The sequence below is a fragment of the Cinclus cinclus genome, chromosome 13 (assembly GCF_963662255.1).
Source record: "Cinclus cinclus chromosome 13, bCinCin1.1, whole genome shotgun sequence".
In the NCBI taxonomy this organism is placed as follows: domain Eukaryota; kingdom Metazoa; phylum Chordata; class Aves; order Passeriformes; family Cinclidae; genus Cinclus; species Cinclus cinclus.
The window spans coordinates 3,000,706-3,025,206 of record NC_085058.1 but is presented as its reverse complement, the minus strand read 5'-3'; the positions used below and the strand labels follow the sequence as shown (position 1 = coordinate 3,025,206).

General features: G+C 49.6%; 1 protein-coding gene across 1 annotated transcript in view; it reads right to left on the bottom strand.

Moving 5' to 3' along the window:
* Positions 1 to 24,501, bottom strand: part of NPTN (neuroplastin) — a 38,463-nt gene that overhangs the window by 12,077 nt on the left and 1,885 nt on the right. Inside the window, exons 2-3 of the mRNA XM_062501302.1 lie at positions 5,215 to 5,383; positions 2,912 to 3,006 (exon numbers count right to left, since the gene is read on the bottom strand). Of these exons, the coding sequence (XP_062357286.1) occupies positions 2,912 to 3,006; positions 5,215 to 5,383 (264 nt within the window). The remainder of the gene's footprint in view (positions 1 to 2,911; positions 3,007 to 5,214; positions 5,384 to 24,501) is intronic.

Below are 24,501 nucleotides of genomic sequence, written 5' to 3'. Positions count from 1 at the left end.
GAAGCAGGTTTTGCTGGGAAGGATTTGGATTTCAGCTCTCAGGCAGCAGAGTCCCCTCTCTGGTCAGTCACTGCTGCATCACTGGCACCAGGAAAATGCCCCTGGCAAAGGGAGGTTTGAATTCCTGCACGTAAAGCAGGAAAAATTCTGAAGGTGGGCTAGAAACACCTCATGAAGAGCAAAAGGAAGCAGGGCTAATTGAAATTAACTGCTACCAAGAAAAAGTCAAAATAAATAAACATTTAGGCATGCTTGACACAAGAGGAATTCTAAGCAGCATCATTTTGACAGTTTAAAACCAAAACACAGGAGAGAAAGGGGGTTTGTGGCAGGGTGACCACGGGGCTCCAGTGCTCCTAGCTCCCAACAGGCACAGAACTCGGTGTGCAGCAGCTTTCTGAAGGGCTTGGGGGTCACAGAGCCAGGAAAATTTATTTCCTCATATACAGGAGGTATTCAGCCCTTCCAAGCGCTTTACTGTCACTACTGAAAAGGAGAGAGGAATTTAAATGTGTAACACCTCCAAACCACGGCCCAGTTACCTTCAAGGTTCCCATTAAGAGACAAAATTAAAGCAAGGGCAAAGCACCTAAAAATATTCCTGCACTGAAAACTGGGATGTCTGAGGGGTGACCTGCACAAGGATTCTGCAAGGTTTCTTTTTCTGGTTATGATTCCAATCCCTGTCTCCCTCTGGAGCTTGAAGATACTGAAGGCACCAGAAGGGGGTATGTGAGAGGATTTTCGTGGATCACTCCAAGATGCAGCTGGGCTCAAAGAGTGTCCAGTTTAATTAATTTCTGGTAGAGAGGAGCAAGATTGCAGCAGAGGTTTCCTGAGACAGCCAGGAATCAAGGATGAGGTTCTTCCCCAGCACACCTGGGGAGGATGGAACAGGAAGGTGCAAAGGGAGCTGGAAGAATCCTTTGAAAGGCCTCTCAGGAAGAGGAATTAAGAAGATCCTGTTTCCTCTCCCTTTCTCCCAAGATCCCAGTAAGAGCAGCAGCACTGCAGAGTTCTCCAGGGCTGCATTTCATTCTCTCTTTTGGTTTCTTTTCATCCTCAGGCCTCCAGAGCTCCACACCAGCACTGCAGGGATTCCTCCAGGCAGAAATGCAGCAATCAAAAATCCCCTTCAGGGGGGAGGAGGGGGTGTCCTCCAGGCCAGGCCTGGCAGCTCCAGCAGCACTGCCCCACCAAAATCACCCCCCGGGCACCCCAGCCTGCTCCAGTGCCAAGGAAAAGGGGACACAAAGAGATCCCTGCTCCAAGGCCCCATTTCCCTAATCTCAGCCTTTGCTCAGCCTTTGGTTTGCAGCTCAGAGCTGGCCCCACACAGCACCCCCAGAGCTTCAAGGGTCTGAGCAGGAACAAAGCCTCCCCCAGAACTTCAGCAACAGCTGCCTGAGGGAAGCCAGCCTTGGAATGAATTCCCAGGAAAGGCAGCAGATGCTGCCATTAAACCCCGGGATTCCCAACTGCTCTTACAGCACTGCCCTAGGGATTTTTTTACTAAATCAATCCCAGAATGGTTTGGGTGAAGGGACTTAAAGTCCATGCAGTGCCACCCCTGCCATGTGCAGGGACACTTCCCACTATCCCAGGTGGCTCCAGGGCCCATTCCAGGGACACTGGAGGGACTCAGGAGGCAGCAGCACACGAAGGGAGGTGGCCCTGGATGCCCTGGGCTGCCTCTGCCACAGGCTCTGGGGAAGCTGTTCACGAGCTGTCAGAAAATCCCTATTTTTGGAGCACGAGCACTCTGGCATTCAGCACCCTCCTTTCCCTGTGCATCAGCAGTGAGAGCTGCACCATAATTACAATCAGCAATTAAATCTGTGTGTAATTGCTTGAGCACCGACATGACCCACGCAGGTAAATATTAAATTGCAGATCTGCATGGGCAGCCCAGACTGTGTCACTGTCCCTCACACCTGCTCTAAGTGCAATCCCAATTTATTATATAGCATCTGAGGAGTATTTAGGTGTAAATTACCCGTGGGAAGTGAGTAGGATTAGTTCTCCTTGCACTTCAATCACAGATATTGGCTTTTCTTCACCCAGAGTGAACTCCCACCTCCCTGCCAAGCTTGCTTGGTGGTCCTGCCTGGCAGAGCAGCAGCCAAGCCCTGAGGCAAACACTCCCAAAGGGCCTTGCAGAGACTATCAGAGCTGGCAGAGATCCTGCTACACTCCCAGAGTTACATTTCCCCTCTCTAGGAGTGGTTTGCCACCTAAAGCAGCCCAGAGGAGGCAGCAGGAATTGAACATTTTCATTAGGATAACACCAGGAGATTTAGCAATTCGAGCAGAAGAGCAGAATGGAAGAAAAAATCCCCAAGAAAAGGAAAAGAAGGAAAATTAAACCGCTCCACCTGTGTACCCTGAACACCCAGCTAAGCTCCTCAGAGGCACAGGGTGCTGGAATTCCATCTCCCACAGACTGAGGGATCCTCCCACCTGCCTCCCAGGGCCTGCCCATGCACCACAAATTCCGGAACTCGGCCCTCCCTGCAGCCCCCTGGTCACTGGGAATTCATCAGCACTGCTCCGTGCTTCACCTACAGCAACACTCGTGCCAACCTTGCCCATCTTGCAGCTTTTACCCTAAATTTCAGGCTCCCAGAGATGCCAGGAGGTGCTTTAGTGTCCACAAATGCCGTAGCTGCATTCCCATCTCTGTGAGCTCTTCCCCTGAACGTGTGCCAGGCTTTCCCTTGGAATCCGAGTTGTTATCTCTGATAATAAATTATTACTGATGATTATTAACCCAGGCCTAGCTCTGTATGATGAGAAGACCTTTCCTCTTGTGGGGCAGCCGAGGGAACTGCTGGAGGCAGGGAGTGCCATTCCCAGAGCCAGGGAAGGGAGCAGTGGGACAGTGGGACATCAGTGACAGTTCCAGCAGTACCTCTCACTTCGATGGTGGCGTTGGCGACGGGAGAGCCGGAGAACACGAACACACACAGGTACTCCCCCGACTCCTCTGCTCGGGCCTTCAGGATCCTGCAGCAGAGGGCACAGCTCAGCTGGCTCACACCACAACGGTCACTGCAGCGCCCCACTAGCACCTCAATTAACACCCATTAATTGCACAATGCCCTGCTGGTGTAAGAGGGGCAGGCCCAGCCCCCCACCCCAGCACACACTGAGGCAGTTCCCTCCCCCAAAAAGCTCCTTGGCTTCCTTTTTTTATTATTTTTTTTTTAACCAAGCAAAAAGCCCCGCAGAAGAACACAAACCCTGCAATAAAATCATTTAATTACACGTGGAAACTGCTCAGACACATGGAAACAGCTGCTCACTTCACTCTGAGTGCTGACAGCACTTACTCACCCACACCTGAAGTTAGAAAGTTATTTAAGATAAGCAACTTTCCAATGGAGAACAGTTCAATAACCACACTTCGACCACTGCTGGTTCTAACCCGCTCCAGGCAATGCTCCAAAGTGAGGAAAGGAAGGACAAGGTGGAACTGTTTGAGTCTCCCCAGGCTGGAGCGACCAGGGTGACACTGGGGTCCAGTTACCATCAATCATTCAGGAGCTGCAAACTGACACAGCTCAAGGTTCTGCAGGCAGGCAGGAGCTCCCTCCAGCCAGGAGCAGCCACCCCGAGGATGGATGAAGGGTTAGGAGAGGTTCATTCCACTGCCAGTGATGGAAGGGGCTGGATTTTTAAGGGAAGCAGTTTAACCTCTTAAATTCTGGAGCTTTCTGGATGATAAAAGTACCCAGCTCTGAACTCCAAGCACCAAAAACATCTTACAGCAAAACAAAGTGACTGAAAAAAACAAGAACCCAGGAGCTGAAGGGAAATAAACAGAATACTAAAGATGCACGAATATAAAATATATATAAATGGGGGAGGTAAATACTCTCTGTTAACCACAGCTTTGCTGATGCTGGAATTGCTGGATTTCAAATGTAACCACAACACAGCTAAGGAGCAGATCCAATGCAAAACCAAACAGCAGAGAGAGCCTGAACTCCATCATCAGCAAAGCAGCCTAGGAGTGGTCACAAATTCAGGATCTACTGTGCAAACGGAAATCTGGGATTTCTCCAGCTATCCCTGGGATTGCTGGCAGCTCCCATAGTCCCCCCATTCCCTAGGGACAAGAGGCACTGCTGTGGCCCCCTACTTCACTCCTTCCTTCCCCAGCAACAAAAACTGAAGCCAAGCCTAAATCTTCCTTTGCAGAGGAATTTGGAAGGAAGAATCCAGCCTGGTTTGGAACAGATGCCAGAGGAGCCAGCCTCAGCACGGCCCTTCCTGGGCAATAATTGTGCAATTCCCAGTAACCCTGAGCACCACTCCCATGCAGTGAACTGCTCACTAAGGAAGCAGAACCCCTAAAGCTCAGTCAGGCCCAGTGCTGAACACTGAACTGAAGAAAGGTCGGGAGGGAATTATGAAAGGAAGTGAGACTCAGTTTCTAATTGCCAAATTAACCAGGTAATTTGAGGTGAGCTAAAGGGGAAAATGAAAGGAAAAACTTGGACAAATCATTATTGGGATCAAACCAAACTTCCATAATGCTGTGGGTGAGAGGCTGCATTGCTAAGGCCATGGAAACCTGGAACATTCCCTAGTCCTGTGGAGCAGGGGGGAAAGGGCCACTCTAGAGACAGAAAATAGGAGGGACCAAGTTGCCAGCAGAGGTTAAAACATCCCTAAGTGCTCTTCAGTTTGGCTTAACGTGGAACTGGAAGTTGGATTTGCTGTTCATCAAGGGGGCAAGTGGACGGGAAGGAAAAACAGTGCAAGAAGATCACAGAAGGAACAGATTCTGAGGGCATAGCTGAGGGAGCCGCACAGGATCCCACCACTCCAGCCGAGGTCTGGGATCATCCCACAGCAGTGGGGTGACCAAACCCTCAGCGACACCTCAGGAACACCATCTCTGCCCTCCCCAGGGCAGCCCTGGCTCAGCCCATTCCCCACTTCCCATTTCAGGCGGGATTTTGGGCTGCAGGAAGATGCGCAGCAACAGATCCCTCCTTAAGGAGACGGGCAGGACAGACCCCACGCATTCCAAAGGAAAGAAAACCACGCTGCGTGTCCGTGCTTTTGTCCAGGTGAACCCTAGAGAAGAGCTCTGCGGTCCAGCCTGCAAGCCCCGAATTCACGGAGTTTTTACCGGAGCCACCCCCTCGCTACGGAACCCCAGGTGTGCCCTTCTCCCCTAGAGTCTCCCAGGCCTGTACTCACCTGTACTCGGTGGTGTTGGAGAGCTTCCTGGTGCCCGGGATCTCCTCGCCGTTCTTCACCCAGTAGCTGGCGGCCAGGGGGCTGGGGCTGCTGGTGAGGTTGCACTGCAGCGTGACGGCCACGCCGGCCACGTGCAGCACCACGTCCTCGCTGGCGTTGATCCTGGGCTCTGCAAGGCAGGGACAGCGCTCAGCAGCCACACCCCTGGGGACAACGCCCGCTACTCTACAGGGCACAGGGGAGCGGCAGGGGAGGGCACCACACGGGGAACGGCACTGCGGGACACACCGAGAAGGCACAGACCGAACAGCGCAGCGCTACCGCGGCACCGCCTCGGGCTCCGCTCCCGCCTGCACCAACAGAACGTTTCATGGTTTATTGGAGCACTGCCAGCACCGCACACATCCAGCTGACACCACGACTCCCGACACACTTCGTGTTTCCCACAAACAAACTTCCCAAACGAAGTCCTGGGGGCTGCACGTGAGGCCTCAGTTGCTCCTCCAGAAGCTTCTTGCTGGCTGGCACTTCCTTCTTCTCCTTGAGGTTTCAAACAAACCATCTTTTTTTATATGAACTGTACTCAAATTTAGGCTTCTCAGTAATATTCTGGATTTGCCCCTGCCCAAAGGCTGCTGTGTCCTTAAGTGCACCCAGGAGACTCCAAATGGCACGATTTCCCCGGTGTCTGGAACTGGGGAAGGCAGGAGGCTGAGGGAGAACAGCTGAGAGCAGTGCTCAGAACCTGACAGTGAAATGCAGGGAAACACAGCGGGGTAAAATCAGAGCTGCAACTGCTTTGAGTCTAAAGTAACCTCGAGCACAAACATGTATGAAGAACAAAAACAGCCCCAGTGCATGAGCAGAGCCCCGGAGTTCTGCACTTTGCTGGCTGCTTTGGGGCTGTTCCACTCCACAGCCTCACCTGGCAACACCAAATTCACCATTTTTAGGGCAAAGCCTTTCAGAAGTGCTAAAATCAATGAGAGCACCGTCCTGCTGTTTGAGAACCATGCTGGCTTCAGCTCCTGCAGGTGCTGCTGCTCTCCAGCACACACAGCTGGCTGATTTCCAGCACAGCCACGGAAGCTGCTTCCCAAACTTGGCCAAAAGACCTTTCTGCTGCAGGGCCTGAAGCATTCTGTGAAAAACCACCTCACACAGGATGGCAGAGTTAAAAAATTTCACAATTCTTGCTGTTAGTCTTCCAAAAAACCTGCTTTTTAGTGTCAGCTTTGCCCGCAAGCCACCCCAGAGCCTCTGTGTGTAAATGCTGCTGTGTGCCCTGCCTAGGATGAATTCCTGACTAAGGAGCAGGGAATTCCAGAGGTGCAGTTCCAGCTGCTCATTCCTCCCTCCCCTCTGGATGCAGGAGGCTGAGGAAGCAGCAAACATTTCCCTGATTTCTGCAAGTCACCCAAGGAGTTTGGAAACTCTGCCGTGCCTTGTGGCAACAGTCTGGGATATAAATTTATGATCCACAGAAGCCTTTGGAATGCAGATCATGAAACGCAATGAGAGAACGGAAAATACCAAATTGTGTCAGAACCATCCCAGCTTTCCACGCAGGGAAGGAACATCCCTGTATCGTGTGGCACAGCCTTAAGATTATTGCCCAGAGAAAAAATATGCATCCACTGATAACCTGGAGCACTCCAGTCCTGGATATCCCTTTTTGAAAATCCTCCTTCTCCCAGCTCTCTAAATCATTCTATTACTGCAGAAACACTGCAGTTGCTGTTTGTGTTATCACGTTTTTCATTCTGTTTCTGCCTCATTTCTCCCACACTGGGTATTCTACCCTTTCAAGGATTGTTTGGGCCCAAAATTGTTGTGCTATTCCTGTATCATGCACCATTCCTGGCCTGCCCCATGTGCTTTTCCACCCCCAAAGAGCTCATCTGCATTCCTCTCAAAAACACTGACAGAGCTCTGGGAATATTTTTGGAGTGTGTCTGAAATAGTAACTTGGTGGCTGACCTGCAACCTTTTCAGTTTTAGTTTAGCAAAACTGAAGGCAGCTGCAAGTCTCATTTCCAGCTTCACCTGCATTTATGTTAATTTGATGTGGCTATTAAAAAAGCAAATTGATGGATCGGTCTCCTCATTTAATTCCAGGAGACAAACTGCAGTTGGAATACTGGGACAGCAGCAGCCAAAGGAGGATGCTCACCTAGAAAATCACTTTTTACTCATCACTTGAAGTGCCCATTTTATGTAAGCTCAGCTCCAGTTAAAAACCCAGTAAAGCAACTAAAAAAAACCCCAGTAAGTGAAATTCTGGTTCCAAATCCATAATGAGGTGGAAGGCAGATGGTGGGTCCTGGGCGCCAGATTTTCAAAAGCAAGTTGACCTCTGCAGAGGCCAGGATGGAGCCTGTGCTCTGTGGGACTTCGGTGTCGCAGCAGGGCAGCAGCCACCAGCATCAGCTGGAAATTCCAACTCCAGTGAGCCAGACAATTCTCATTTCCAAGACAAACTGTGCTCAGGCACATAATGGAACAGCTGAAGCCATCCGAGCAGGCTCAGGGAAGAGTCTCCACTTCCAGGGACACTTTGGAAACCTTGTCCCCGTTCTCCTGTGCCACCGGCAGGGTCAGGCAGGCGTTGATGTCCATGGGCTCCTTCTCCCCGGCACGAGCAGCTCAGCTCTCCCAGCACACACGGGAAAGGCATTCAGGGGTTTGATCCACATCTCCCTGCCAGAGCACAGCCCCAGAGCAGCGTTATCCCGGCACAAGGCACTTGGAAGGAAACGGCATTAATGGCAGGGGAGGAGAGGCTGAGCTTCAGTCCCTGGAGCAGCTCAGTGCCACGGGCCTGAGGGAGGGAAGCTCCCTTTCCATAGGGACACATCTTCCCAGCAGCTGGTCCCAAAGCCTGGCTCTGCACACAGCAGGATTTTGTCCCCCAGAGTCGCTCTGGAGCCCCAGCAGGGCCGGCAGGCACGGGGCTCTCTCCAGCACACAGCACTCCCTAGCAGACACAGTTCTGGGTTTGTCCCAAGGCAGGATCGTTCCCAGGATGGCAGAGCTGCTGCTGGAGGCCATGCAAGCATTCCAGTCCTTTGGGAGCCCAAAGGACGCGGGAGGGGCGAGGGCTGGGCTGAGGCTGAGCAGTGCCAGCTCAGGGATCCTGTGCCACCCAAACACTGCAGTCACTCCACACCACCGGGGTCACCATCCATTTTAATACGTGCACCAATGCTGTTTCCATTTCCAGAGGGAAGGGCTCTGATCCAGCAGTGCCAGCGGCAGCACCAGGCTTTGGGGACAGCTCTGGGGGGCACTGTTCAAGGTGCCCAAATAAATAATTGAGATGCAAATACAGAGTTGGTATTTTGCACCCAGTAGGGCATTAAAGGGTTATTTGTGCACAGAGCACAGGAGCAAGACCACACTTTTGTTCTGCTCTTCTGTCAGCTGAGGACACTGAGAAACAACTCAAAACAAGTTCTCCTGTACCTGCACACTGCAGATTTAATTCCCTCTACCTGTAACTCAGCAGCCATTTCCTTAAGCAAATGCAAGTTTTACATCTGGTCCAAAATTCTTCTCTACTGAATCGGACCACACGAACTCCCAAATCCACCTGGGGTAAAAAGCAAAGTGAAGGCAGGAAAGCCTTGTCACAACCAATAACAAAAAGCAACTCTGGGCCAAGCAGGGCCTCAGCTCTCAGAGCTTTGCTGCTGCCAGGAGCTGCCCCTGGATGGAGTCGCTGAGCTCAAGTTTGAGTTCAGCACTGGGCAGGACATCCCCCCCTCCTCCCCAGGCTGCATTAGGAATGGCTGCATCTCCTCAGCACTGCTGCATCAGAGAACTCCTTAGGAACATGCTGCTGGCCAGGAAGGAAAAGAAACACCACGACTTCATGGAAAAATCCAAACATGAAAGGTCACGTGGAACTGAAAGGGAAGGATTTATCCAGAAGCAGACATGTAACCAAAACCAGGCGAGGAGGCATTCCCATAAATTCCAAGAGAACAGGAGAAAACAAAATAAAACGGTTAGAGTTGGGAAGAACATGGAAATCAAAGAGAAAGGCACTCGTGGAGAAGCCAGGGAGGCTGGAAACCTCCTACAAAACTAAAGGGAGGAGGGAACAAACACAAATCCAACAGCGGGCTCGTTTCACACAGAAGCTCTAACACACATCCCGAGGTTTTCCCAAGTGCTTTGGTCCTAAGGAGAAGAGACACGGGTGGCAGACAGGGTCAGCACTACAGGCGAGGGGCAGCCCGTGGGTCGGGTCGGGTCAGGTCGGGAGGACAGCACGGGGTGGCAGAGGGTGGGACACGGGGCGGGGTCACCAGACTGCCTCTAGACACTACAGTGCCACTACTGGGGGCCAGACTCACTCTGCAGGACGCTTATAGTAGCCTGGGCTCGAATCCACGTAATGGAGGGATTTTGCCTCAAGTCATTCCTCCTGGGATCGTTGCTGGCCCTGCACTCGTAAGTCCCAGAGTCTTCCAAGGTAAGGCGGGTTACTCTCAGCACACTCACCCCATTGGCCCCGTAGGCAGTGTTAATGGTGACACGGCGCTTCCGAGCGCCATCCCACAGCTGTTTGAAAGCCTCAGCCCGGTTGACTTCTGCATACCACCACTGGATCTCTGGAGTGGGGTTCCCAACCACATCACAGTACAGTTCAAAGGCGTCCCCCGTGAGCTTAGTTTCTGACATGGGCGACTTGACAAACCCGGCTGCAGGGAGGGGCAGCAGAAACGCAGTGACAGAGCAGCAGAAAACAACAGAGCTCACACACAACAAAGCAGCGGAGCAGAAAACATGGTTAGAGACATGGCATTGGCAGTGACAGGGCCAGGGGACACCCACGGTATTGGCAGTGACAGGGCCGGGGGACACCCATGGCATCGGCAGTGACACGGCCTGGGGACACCCATGGCATCGGCAGTGACAGGGCCGGGGGACACCCATGGCATCGGCAGTGACACGGCTGGGGACACCCATGGCATCGGCAGTGACAGGGCCGGGGGACACCCACGGCATCGGCAGTGACACGGCCTGGGGACACCCATGGTATCAGGAGTGACACGGCCTGGGGACACCCATGGCATCAGCAGTGACACGGCTGGGGACACCCACAGCACACAGAACAGGGGTGCAGGGCCCAGGCTGCAGGGCAGGAAATTCCCAATATTCCAGCTGCTCCTCCTTTCCCTGGCAGCTGCACGGGCACACCCTCACGGAGGCACTTCCAGGCCTCTTTCGGCCGTGGGAAGCTCGGGATGTGCCAGGGTTAAGTGTTCCTGGTCAGGCATCTGCTCTCTGAGGAGGTTCTTTACCTGACCCATCCACAAGGGCACAAGGGGTAAAATCCCAGACCCGTGCCAGCTGTGAGCTCTGCTCTGACCTCCTCTCCCATCCATTTAGGACTCCAGGGCAGAGAATTCCCCAAGATACAAGTGACCTATTTTCCTGGAGGAGCTGATAACCCCAGCTCCGGGAATGAGGGAATTTCAGTGCAATGAACACTCACAGCCAAAAAGTTGTTTTGTTAGGAACCCACAAAGGAACCTCAGCAGTCCCCCCCCACTGTGGAGAGCTGCTGGGCTCACATCCATGCTCAGGCCACGATATCATTATTCTGGATATCCTAAATCCTCCCATATTTACACGCCTCAGAGCCCTGCTGGGAGCACACTCACACTAAATTGTCCTTCAATCCTATTTCCAAAGATATCCAGGAGAATAGCAGTGCCTCAAACCAGGCCCTTCCCCCAGGCCCCTCCTGAAACTGCAGGATTAGGACACAGCTGGCCAGACAGATTATGCAGCAAAAGCTGTCCTGGTGCTGTGCTGGGGCAGGGGACCTAAGCAGCATGGGGAAGGACAGTGCCACACCAGGAAAACTCTGTCTGTCATCCCTCTCCTCAGACTGTGCCATCCCTGTCCTTGAATTCTGGGCTTATTTTAGGATGAGGGACAAATCAATGAGGTTTAGAAATGGAAATGTGGACTTGGAGCACTTATTAAACAGCATTTAATGCCCCGTCCCTCACTTGGCCACAGAAAACAAAGAGCTGCAAAAGACATGGGAAGGTGGCATTCCTTTGGGCAGGAAAACCCCCAAGTGTCCCCAAAACACACCAAGTGTCCCCTGCTGGCACAATACTGCTGGAAGAGCAGCTGGCGTGGAGCTGCAAGAACAGCTGCAAGAACACTCGAAATTTTAAACAATTACCCTCAAATTCCTTGATTTATGAACACATGGGATCAGCAACTCCCCAGCCCGGCATCCCCACACGGAGGGGATCAGCACTGAGAGACTCCCAGCAAATCCTGCAGGGCTGTAGGGGCAGGAAATCCCAGCTAGAGCAGCCACAATGGCCACAGCCCCCTAATGGCCACTGGCCACAGCCCACTAATGGCCACAGCCCTCAGTGACCACTGGTCACAGCCCCCTGATGGCCACAGCCCCCAGTGACCACTGGCCACAGCCCCCTAATAGCCACTGGTCACAGCCCCCTAATGGCCACAGCTCCCAGTGACCACTGGTCACAGCCCCCTAATGGCCACAGCCCCCTAATGGCCACAGCCCCCAGTGACCACTGGTCACAGCCCCCTAATGGCCACAGCCCTCAGTGACCACTGGCCACAGCCCCCTAATAGCCACTGGTCACAGCCCCCTAATGGTCAGAGCCCCCTAATGACCACAGTCACAGACCCCAATAATGGATGGCCACAATCCCAATGAATGACCAGCACTCCCTGACCCCAATGAATGACCACCACTGACCCCAATGACCAGCACCCCCAGGGATGATAAACAGTCTCTATGTATAAATTAACAAATACTCAAATTACCAAAGGCAGCTCCGGGTTAATATTTTGCAATTTTAGCCATTCACAAAGAGCAGCAGTCATGCCCCTGGTGACACCCAGCCAGGAGCTGCACAAGGAGCTGCAATCTGCCAGCACTGAGCAGGAATGCTTAAAAAACACAAAAAAAAGGAAAAAGATGAATTACTCCAGAGGCTGCAGCACAGGGCAGCTGGGAAGTGCTGCTGCCTTTGGGCCCTGCCAGTGAATTCCATGCTTGTCCCAGCACGGAGCGGGTGACGCTGGGCAGATCCCGCTTACGCAGGAGATGCCGGAGCCCGGCCTTGCCTTTCTTGGGCTTGTCCTGCACAGCTCACCCGGCAAAACAACCACAGAGACACAGCCACGGGCTCGGGGCTGCCTCAAGGGACTGTGCTCAGTTTAACCCCAAAGACTGGGGACCGTGCTTGGCTTAAACACAAAGATTTTCTGGTTTATCCCCAGAGATTTGGGACTGTGCTCTGCTTAAACACAAAGATTTGGGACCACGCTCTGTTTAACCCCAAAGATTGGGAAATGTGCTCTGTTTAACCCCAAAGATTGGGAAATGTGCTCTGTTTAACCCCAAAGATTTGGGAAATGTGCTCTGTTTAACCCCAAAGATTTGGGACCACGCTCTGTTTAACCCCAAAGATTGGGAAATGTGCTCTGTTTAACCCCAAAGATTTAGGACTGTGCTTGATTTATCCCCAAAGACTGGGAACTGTGCTCTGTTTAAACACAAAGATTTCCTGGTTTAAATCCAGAGATTTGGGACTGTGCTCTGCTTAAACACAAATATTTGGGATAGCACTCTGTTTAACCCCACAGATTTAGGACTGTGCTTGATTTATCCCCACAGATTTGGGACTGTGCTCTGTTTAATCCCAAAGATTTAGGACTGTGCTTGATTTATCCCCAGATATTTGGGGCTGTGCTCTGTTTAACCCCACAGATTTGGGACTGTGCTCTGTTTAACCCCAAAGATTTGGAACTAATCTGAAATCCCTTCTGGAAGGGTTAATTTATTCAAGATTTGATCTCATCCCCCAATTGTGTGGACAAACTTGAGGAGAGATTAATGCCCTAAAACCAGGGAAATGTTTCAGTCTGCACATGGAATTCCACTGGAATTCCAGGGGCTCCTCACATTTCCAAACTCTGAGTTAAAATTTGTCCTGGGGAAAGAAAATTAAACCCCCACTGAGAAAAAACAAGATTTTCAGAGCTCAGAAACTCTTGTAAAATGTGCCAGGGTAAGAATACACAAAGCAGTGCCTCGCAGTTGTCCCTGAATTGTAGAAATTATTGTGCCATTGATTAAAATATCCTTTTGGAACTCAAATTTCATCAAGGTTTAAAAGCAAGGCAAAAGAATTACGGAGAATGGCCCTGGAGGAGCACAGCAGGGAGAATTTTCATCTCCCCAGGTTAAGTCTGATGTAAAAAGGGGGTTTAAAAAATATACGTGCTTTGCCTTTTAAAACCCAAGTTGAGGAAAGACATTAAGCCAGGCCCAAAGACAGCAAAAACCAGGTTTAACACATAGAAAGAATGAACAAATGAGGACCAAAATGAGGGAAAAACAAAAGATTTCCAAGGAAGTTTTCAACCCCAACCAATACAACCATAACCAAGGAATCCCCAAAAAGCAGGCTGATGCTGCTGCTCACATGAATCCCACTTAAATCAAAGCACAAAGCACAGTTCAAAGCTCAGAACTGAGAGCTTACAAGGCTAAAGTGCAAAACCAAACCTGATTTTCAGTCTGGAGGCACAATAAATAAAGTCTAACTGCTGTAGGACTGAATGACTTTGAGCTTGGCTGTCTTTACAGCAAAAACCCACCTGGAAAACCTCTCAGCACATCAAAAATTTGTATTTCACTACTCTCAGGCCCTCAGGAAAGATCTGGAGCAGATTTTATATTTTTATATCTTTATATTTCACTGCATAACATCCAAATTATGTTTTCTTAAATTCTTCAAATAAATAAACAACAATGCAAGTGCAAAAGGCAAAGCCACCAAGAACTGCTCAGCTCTGCTGTGCCCTCACCTGAGCTGATTTTTGCTTTTGATTTTTGATATTTTTTTTCTCACATTGACAATTTGATGGGAATATGCTAGAAAATGCCAGGAGGCAGGAGCTGCCCTCCTCAGTTGGGCTGTGTTAATGAGGTACCTTGGCTGATTAACACCTTTTTCTTCTCTTGATTAAGCAACGAGAGTTCTGAGGGTGGGGAAATCTCACTCTGTCAAGTGTTGCATTTTTACCCCATTTGGGCTGGAAAAAGCACCCTGATTAACGTTTTGTTCCTTGCCAATGCTCACATCCACTGAAAATCTTGGAGATCAGTTAAATACACAAAAAGTGACAGCTGGAAGAGGTGAAACACCTCAATTCCAGGAAGGCACTGAAGCATCCTGCCTATTCCCACCCATTTTCCACAAGATCCATGCTTTCCAATTCTGCTGTCACCAGGAAGCACGAAACTAGAAAATTGGTGTTAATCCCATTAATTTTTGCCAGCTGCAGAACAGCTTTAAGAGGGGCCTGAGGTGAGCCCGGGGCAATCCATAGATTTAATTCCTGTCGTCTCATCCTGCAGCTTCCCAGAGAACACAACCCGGAGAGAGAACATCATGTAAAATGCATGAGCTGTGCCAGGGCAGGAGGCTCATTCCACAGGCAGGGAAACCTGAGGATCGCTCCCTCAGAGGCCACAGGAGGCATTCAACATTCCCTGGATCCAGCCCAGCATCCACCACTTCCCTGTGCATCCCAAAGCCTCGGCATGCAGGAGATTTAGGGGCAAATTAAATCCGTGTTTCTGCAGTGGGAAACTGGGAGCATGATGAGGGGAATGGTTTTGGTGAGGACATCCAGGGAATGTGTCCGAGGAACAATTCCTGGCACATGTGGACACAGGGATCAGTTCCTGAGCAGAAATCAGGAATTCAGCATGGAAAGGATTCCTGAATAGGGCCAGGACACAGGGATCAGTTCCTGAGCAGAAATCAGGAATTCAGCATCGAAAGGACTCCTGAATAGGGCCAGGACTCAGGGATCAGTTCCTGAGCAGAAATCAGGAATTCAGCATGGAAAGGATTCCTGAATAGGGCCAGGACACAGGGATCAGTTCCTGAGCAGAAATCAGGAATTCAGCATGGAAAGGATTCCTGAACAGGGCCAGGACACAGGGATCAGTTCCTGAGCAGAAATCAGGAATTCAGCATGGAAAGGATTCCTGAATAGGGCCAGGACACAGGGATCAGTTCCTGAGCAGAAATCAGGAATTCAGCATGGAAAGGATTCCTGAACAGGGCCAGGACACAGGGATCAGTTCCTGAGCAGAAATCAGGAATTCAGCATGGAAAGGATTCCTGAATAGGGCCAGGACTCAGGGATCAGTTCCTGAGCAGAAATCAGGAATTCAGCATGGAAAGGATTCCTGAATAGGGCCAGGACACAGGGATCAGTTCCTGAGCAGAAATCAGGAATTCAGCATGGAAAGGATTCCTGAACAGGGCCAGGACACAGGGATCAGTTCCTGAGCAGAAATCAGGAATTCAGCATGGAAAGGATTCTTTTAGTTACTCTGGCCATCACCACAAAGCCATCAGATCTGCCTGAGACCCTAACACAAATCCAAGTGTCCCTGGAATAAAAAAAAAGTGATGCTTCCTTTCACACTTTTGGAACACATCTGGTATTTTATGGCTACTTTTATGGTGCAAAACCTGATCTCAGCAGCCCCAGTTCCCTGAGGAAGCACATCCAAGCACAGCCCACGGGGTCATTCCTGGCAGGAGAAGGCCCTGGTGTGGCAGACCAGCACAGCCACACTTTCCCCAGTTCCAGGGAATTTCTTCCCCCTCCCCAAATCCCCTCCTGGCTGGGTTCAGAACACCCAATTCCAGGATTGCAGGTGACAATCTTCCTGCTACCATCACCTGGACGTGCAGGTGAAAATTGAGTCAAGGCTGCAATAGCCCATAGGGAAGGACAAGCAGGACATGCTTTATAAACTCCAAAACTGGCTGCAGTCACCTTCCCAAGAGCAGGAATGGTGGGCTTTTTCCCAGTTTGTAGCCGGGAAGAACAAAGCTGTGGCAGTTCCCTGGTTCCACAGAACAGCAGAGCCTGAGGAGGGAGCTCTGACAGAGCCCTGGCACAGCTGGAATGTCACTGTGGGCAGGTGCCTGTCCCCAAGGCAGCTCTGAGTCCCTGTCACAGCTCCTGCTCCCACTTACAGCTCCCTCCCTCCCTCCCTCTCCAGCTCTGCTGTTGGAGCCCATCTGCTCCCAGGCCTTTAGCGTGAACTAGAAAATTCCAGGGTTCTGCACCTTGGGAATTTAAAGAGACAGAGGTTATGGAAGTGCTTCTGTCTTTTTGGGACATCCTGGACACAGAATCGTTTTTATCTTGCTGCAGACTTGATATCAAAATATTCACTTCTCTAGGAAACACTGAATATCTCTTATTTACCTAAAACACTTGAATCAGCACTCTGGAATAAATAATAGATGGATAAAGATGGAGCAGAGCCAATTCTGACCAACCTGTGAACCCAGACCCACAGCCAAGTCCAGTGCCTTTAAAAGCTCACTTGTTTCCCATATTTCAATGGAAATATTAAGGAGTATCAGTGCAGTAGTGCTGGAGGAGCTCTCACAGGAGACACCAATTGTATTTATTGGGTGGCACTTTCCCTCACACACTGTAAAAAATCCAAGTCTGGGATAATTCCACAATTTACATAACCTCCCCAAAACTATGGATGGCAAAGGCATTCCAGGGAAATGCCAGCTTTTTCCTCCCTGAATTACATCCCCTGTAATCCCATGGAAAATGCAGCTTTGTGCTGTCAGGAAGCTGGGCTGAATCCCTCCTGAGGAGATTTCCTTCCACGGGGAATTTGTCTCTCCTGTCCCAGAGGTTTTTCCAAGGATTAAACCCACCTCGTGCTTAGCAAAGGCAGGAATTGTTCTCTGCTCTCCCCATTCCTGCTCCTCCCCAGCAGGGAAAAAATCCACTGAGCCAGCAGTCACTGCTTTAACCCCTTTTTTAAGGGAATACAGGAATATCAGTGTTACAGCTAAGGAAAACACAAGAATCCCTTCGAAGCAGAAAGAGCCAGGGCAGGAAAGCTCCTGGAAACTACCAAAAAAAATCCACGTTAACAACGGAGAAGCCATTCCCTGGAAAGCAGTGGGAAGGGATTCAGTTGCAGCACAGGAAGCAGAGTCTGAGCAGGCAATATCAGGTTGTCTGCTATCCCCATGTCGCAGCAACTGAAGCTGAAGATCTCCAAAAATTTTAAAGACCGTTAAATTTCTGTCCTAAAACCACCTCAAACGTCGTTAATAAAAACAATCCTGTCTCAGATTAGCTCTTTAAAATCCTCAGCCTGGCTCTCCAATGGTGCAGCGCAAGGATTTGAAATAACCAAAGGTTTTCAGCCCTCCCCAGCTCTCCCCTGACCTTTCCTAATACAACAAATGTGTGTTTGACAGGATTCCATTTCTCTCCAGCAAAGCTGCTTTTTATCCCCCTTTTATTCATTCTGCAGGAGCTGCTCCATCTCCTCGTGAGGGAGGGAAAGGACATTTTCATCCAGCGACTTTTCAAAAGAAATGCCCTTTGCTGAATTGTGGATTATGTAACAGAGGCTGACGAGAAGCTGGTTTTATTATTACAAAAATAATTCTTCTGTGAGCACAGGGAATGGCAGCAGTGCAGGGGATAATATGTTTCCAGCACGCTTTGGAGCCTAAATCAGAGTTTAAACTGCCTGACGTGTAAAAACCTGGCCCTGCTGCAGGAGATGGGGATAGAGATGCTTTAATTATTCCGAGTTGAGGCTCTCCAGAGCAGGAGAGAATTCCTGTTTGCTCAGTGCCACATCCAGAGGGACACAGCTCCAGCAGCTCAGCCTCTGCTCAGTGCTTCCAGCAGCAGGAGAACGATGGAATTCCAGGCAAGCAGGAAGGAAATGGATTAAAAAGCAGCAGAGATGCCACACTTCATGAAGCAGATTTCCTCTGCTGGGCACATTGAGCTCCTGGTTAAAAATTGCATTTTTAGGGATATTTTTCCCAAAGCAGTTTGGCTTTTTCCACTTCTTTCCCTGGGAGCTGGGATATGGAACCCGGGGTTCCAGCAGAGCCCAGCTCCTCCCTCCCTGAGGAGGTTTGATCTCCATGGCCTAGTGACACTGCTGAGATTATGGGGCCAGAAATAACCTGTGCAGGGCAGCTCCTCCCCACAGCATCCAACACCCCATTTCTGAGCTGGAATTCCACTCCAGCACAGATTAGTGCATCCTAATCCCACGCAGGAATCACCTCCCCGTGCTGGGCACTCATCCTGCCTCACACCTCACACAATTTCTGTGCTGAAGGGCCAAACCCCCCCTCCCCACAAAGTGCTAGTTTGTGGTTATTTTTGAGGTTGGGGGGTTTCCAGCTGAGGGGGAGCCCCACAGTGTTCCCCAGAGCAGTTTCCCTGTTCCCAGAGCTTTCCCAGGAAAAGCAAAATCCAACCAAAGGCCAAGCAGATTTGGACTCTTCAAAGAGACAGCAGAAAAAATAAATTAATTTCACCACCATGGTACCAACAATAATTGTGTTTAATCACACTGCAGGGATTTTGTGGTGTTGGAGAGGAACAGGAATGGTGACCTAAACAAAATTTCATTTGAGCCACGTCCCCTAGGCCGAGTTGAAAGGTTCTACTTCTGTTTCATATCCAGTGTTAAAAGCTGTCCCCTCACAGGATGACAAGAAGAGTCCCTCGTGCCCTCCAACCAGAGGCCATGCTCAGTTGTGCAGCAATTTTACAGCAGTTTTAAAAGATTTTTCTTAAAATACCTGAATAGAGCCCAGCAAAAGCACTGGAGAATTTATCCCACAGATAAACTGATCCAACTGTGACAGGAGTGTCACATCAGGGCAAGCACAGAGGGATTTTCTGCCAGCCCTCAGGAATTTCTCCCTGCTGGGGCCTTTCCTGATCTGAGGTGGTTTTTCCACTGCCATCCAGGCAAATTCAGGTTTCCACAAAGCACCCAAAAATCTTGATTTGGCAGCTCTATTTCACTTGGCAAAAGGATGACAGTAGGGTTGTGTCTGGGAAATCCTTTGGGAATTCTAAACCCATTTTGTCAGGTCCCAAAGAGGGAGAGCCCCAGGGCAGGGCCCCTCATGTGGTCTTGGCTCCATTCTCCCAGTAATTCCCTTCCTGCAAAGCAAACCCCACTTTTTTGTTTCTTTTTTTTTTAGTTTAGGTTTGTTTTTTTTCCCCCTCCTTTACTCCATATGGCTCAAGATTGGGGTCACCAAATCACTACTAAATATAGGAGCTTTGGGAGCCTGAGACCCCAAACACGCAGCTCAGAGCCTGGGGTGAGAACAGAAGCTGCTGCTGAGCAGTTCAGAACCTGCAGCAAAGTGCTGAAATCCCTGTCAGATAAAATTGCAACAAATTAAGTCTGCAAGGAAACCACTAACACAATATCCCAGCCTCCTACCACATTCAGCACCCTCAGAACTGGGGAGAAATGGGAACTGTCCTGGCTCTGTTTTGGTTTTGGAAGCAAAGAACCAAAGTTATAGTGGGGAGAAAAAGATCTAATCACAAATATCCTGTTAAAAGGAATGAAAATACTGAATTACTCTCATGTGAGAAAAGCTCTCACGGTACCCAGGGGTTACAGACAGGTGCTCCAGCATCCCTCCCAACCCTTCTGCATAAAGAATTGGCAGAAATGGGATAAAACAGAAATATTTCCCAAAAGACAAAAGTCAGAGGTGACACCGGAAAGGCAATTCCAAGGGTGACTGTGATGCCACGGCATTATGGGATGGGTGCCACATAAAACAATTAAGTTTCTAGGCTAGAGGGAATAAATGCACCAAGTATCTTGTTCCTGACAGCCAACTGAAGCCCAAAGAGTGGCATCCTCACTGCATTTTTCACTCAGTGCAGCCTCAGAGCAATTGCACCACGGAAGAGCTCTCCAAGCACAGCTCCAAAGTTCCAACCCCTCCACCTTGGAATTTCTGTACTCGGACCCCAGTGTGCCTGGGACATGCTGGGATTTTACCTTTATAAAAGGTATCTTTTACCTTTATCTGACCTTAAATAAACCCCACCCCTTTCTAAGGGGATGGATCACACATCAGAAAGGAACAGACTTGCGTTTTTTTGCTTCCCAGCAGGAAAATGCAGCAGAGAGCAGGTAGAGCAGGCCCAGCTTCTCAATTCCCATAAAAACAAGGAAGAGCCCATCAAGAGACCCCCAAAGTGCAGGTGGGCTCTGAGCCACAACCTGAGATGTCTGGGTGTTCTGGGATTTGGGAAACACTTGCCAAAGATTTGTTTTCCAATCTCCTGCAGTGCTCAGCTCCTGGTCTCTGTGGCTGGCAGTGCAAAAGGAGGGAGCTGCAGGGCTCCTCTGGCCAAATCAAATCCAAATGAGCTCTCCAATAATGAAGTTCCAGTTTATTCCCCAGAATCCTGAACTGGAAACCCAGCTGCCTGGTCAGTGCAAACTGCACAACATCAGCTGAAACTACAGAAACTTTCCTAACTCTGCTCAGTCCGGCAGGCTGGCTTTATAAATATTTACATCTATTTGTTTTCTCCGTGGCATTTATTCCTGGGTGGCTTGCATGCTCCAAGGGTGGAGCCAGGCTAAGAGAGCTGGGGGATGCTCAGCTGGAGAAGAAAAGGCTCCAGGGAAACCTCAGAGCCTCTTCCAGTGCCTGAAGGGGCTCCAGGAGAGCTGGAGAGGGACTTGGGGCAAGGAATGGAGGGACAGGACATGGGGCATGGCTAAAAAGTGAAAAGGGGTTTAGGTTAAATTTAAATTGGGAAAAAATTCTCCTCTGTGAAGGTAGTGAGGCTGGAATTCCCAGGGAAGCTGTGGCTGCCCCTGGATCCCTGAAAGTGTCCCAGGTAAGGCTGGATGGGTCTGAAGCAGCCTTGGATGGTGGGAGGTATCCCTGCCCATGGATGAGTTTCAAGGTTCCTCCCAACCCAAAGCCTGGGATCCCACGAAAATGGGAATTAGCTGCTTGTAACCAGTAAATTCCCTGGGACAGCCTGCTTTGGGTGATCTCTCTGTACATCAGGAAACCTCAGCCAGAAGAGACCCACCAAAGGATAACAAACAGGGATTTGCTGCTGCTTGAAGACACAGAAAGGACCAGACCAAAAATAAGCTGCAAAACTGCATTTTAGGGATTTTCTAATCCTTTGAGCGTTCAGGAGCTTCCTGACCCACATGGATTTCACCATGCTGACAGAGCGAGCAGCTGAACTCTGACTCAGAGCTGCTTTTAAACCGCTCCAGCACCATTTAATTCATTCCAAGCAGTTTGAAACGACGGGAATTAAAACGCTTCCCCACTTGCAGCCTGAACCTGAGGCAGGCTCTGCTGAAGCACCACAAAGCTTTCCCAACAAACCACGGGAAAAAATAACCCCCGGAGTGCTCAGCCAAGCTCAGGTTTAAAAATGCTCCCAGCATCTGTTTTTGCAAACTCCTGCTGTCCGCCCTCACGGAATTATTCCGGGCTGCCTCTCTCTCGTCTGCTGGGAGCTCTCTGCACTGCCAAAAGCCTTCCCAGGCTCTTCCCTGGCCACTTCAACCCATTTTCTCAGCATTTCCAAGATGCTCTGTGTCAGTTTTCCCAAGCTCCTGGAATTCCATGAGTTCGCAGCCACTTTTCCAGCTGAAGTTTGGGGCTGAGTGTGTTTTTTTTCCTAGGCTGCGATATTCCCCTTCCTCTCGTTCTCCCATTCCAGCAATGCATCACTTACAAAACGCTTCATTTTAGGTTTCCAAACCAGTGGAAGGGCCCCCAAGATCCCTGTGAGTACCCCCAAAACTGTGAGGAGCTACACCTTGGTTTCATCCAGTCACTGCTGTGGGTTTTAGAACATGGAATGTAAAACTATAGGAATTAGAGCAAAAACCCTTTTTATTTTTTGTTTGTTTGAACCATTTTGATCCGTTTTTCCTCTGGAAAAATGTCTCATGGAGCAAATCTCCACCAACACAAAAAAAAAAAAAAATACAAGCAAAAAAAAAATCCCACAAGCAGCACCAGGCATCAAACAAATGTTTAACCTGGAGTGAAAATAAATTGCCATGAAAATAAAAACACAGAGAATTATCATTATTTGAATGATCGGATATTGGATTTGATAGAGCTTTGATAACTCCTGAGTTTTGTTTTAACAGCCAAGCTCCCTCCTCCAGCTTTACAGAAGTCAGGATTCCTGTTCTGGAATTAACTGGGAAAAAAGTGGCTGCATTTATTCCCAAATCCTCCTGTCCTGCAGAGTTTGAGTGAACACACAAAGCCCATCCTCAAATATCCTGTGGAATCCCACACCAGTCAGCCCAATTCCAGCCTCCAGAAAGAATTCTGCTGGGAAACTTTGAAAAATGGAAAATGGCTTGGGCTAAGGCAGACCCAAGCTGTGCTGCCCCTCCTGCTTTAATCAAAACCAAACTTTGGAGGAGTGTGGCCTTGGTTTTAGTAAAGCTTTAACACTGCCCTAAGGAAAAACACCCCCAAAAATCTCAGTACTGGAGCCAGGTGCAGCATTTATGTGAATTTGTGGAGCTGCAATGATGACAAAACAATGAAATAAAATCCATGATGGGCTAGAGGGTCTCTGAAGCTGGCAAAGCCACCTTGGGCTGGAGGTTGGGAAGACAAAACAGGACTTGGGACAGCAGCAGAAGTAGGGGAGATCCTGCCTGGATCACAGCTTCCAGCACAGGAGCTGGAGGAGGAGGAGGAGGAGGAAGGAGAGAAACACTGGTGGGGAGGAGAAAGAGAACTCTGAACGTTCTCCACGCTGCTCAGCCCACACTCAGGCTCCAAAAATGCTCTGGGAAACCATTGCTCACGTTTATCTGGGCACCATTAGAAGGCACAGCAGAGCTCAAGCACTGCAGAATGGATGAGGCTCAGCAGACAAAAATAAGGATAAAAGCCAGGTTTTTCACTGGCTCCCTCAAGAAGAAATTAATTTTCAGAATTCAGGATTAGCTTAGCTAATTTTCCTGATTTTATGGTCACTTTTATACTGATTTCTGCCAACAGAAGAAAATCCATATTCTGGTCTTAACCAGCCAATTCTTTCTTCATCCATGTAGAGAATGAACTAAACAAGCACCACCTGAATTAATTTGGTTTTATTTTCCCCCATGTCCAGCTCAGAACAACCCAAGCAATTTTAGGGTGAAGAATGGTGAAGAACTCTCTGCACTTTAGGGCAGAACTTGCCATCTTGCTCCCAACTCCAATTCTTGTGTTGGTGTATTAAAAAATACACTGCAGATTTCACAGGGGGAAGCCCAAGCAGCAACTTTAGACAATAAAATAACCTCTAAATCCCAGCCACTCCGGGGTGGAATTATCACTGCACTGAAGCCTTTGGTTCCCCAGCTGTTTTGAAATAAAGATACTTCAGAGTTGAAACAGCAATGGAAAAGTCATGTTTTCCTCCCCTCCACGAGGAGCTGCTGTCTGCTTTGAAGCATTAAAGCGATTTTCCAATAGCTGCCCTTAGAAAGTGCAGGTTAAACACAGCTCTCCCTGACTGGCTTTCTCCAGCTCTTCCTCCTCACCCTTCCCCATCTCTCCCCAGTTCCAATGGAACTCTGCTCTGGATATAAGGCATGAGCAGAAACTGATCATTTTCCTAGCAGAATATGAAGGAAAAGTTCAATTCCTGACACATTTCCACGGAATCTTAAGATATTTATGCAAGAGCATTCAAAATAAGCCACCCGAGTGTCAAAACCCTCCTTCCAGTTTTAGCAAGCTTAAATCCACAGGTGAGCCTGACTCCAAATATTCTGGATTGCACCAAGTCTGCAAAAATTACTGGGAATTCAGCAGTGTTCTCTGTCAGAGGTGGGGGGGAAAAGCTGGTTCCCACAACCGCTTGGCATGGGAGAATTCCAGTGGGAATTTTCTGCTCCAGGTGAGCGGTGACCTGCAGTTCCAACAGATTCCTTCACCACCCTGAGCTCGGCAGCACTTGGACTATCACCTTTCATCACTCTGATGGTTTCACATCAATAAAAGGTAACAAATTCCTGCCCTTTGGGATCCTCCCCTGCCCCTTCAAAGCACACACCCGTGGGTGAGAAGCCATTTTCAAAGGAGATCTGAAGGAATAGCCACAGTCCAGGAAATGGCTGGACCTGCTATCAACACCAAAGAGGAGTTGTTCTGTTTCAAGAAGCTTCCCATGGGCCGTTAGTTGCCAAAAAAAAGCCCAGATCCTCTGCAGCAGGGCCTTTACATTAAAACTGGGGCAGCAATAAATCTTAAGTCAGAAAGATCTCAACCCCTCACTTGGCTTGGGGTGCTCCACCCCTTCCCCAACGTATTTTCACCCACCTGTGTGAGCTCCCACAGCATT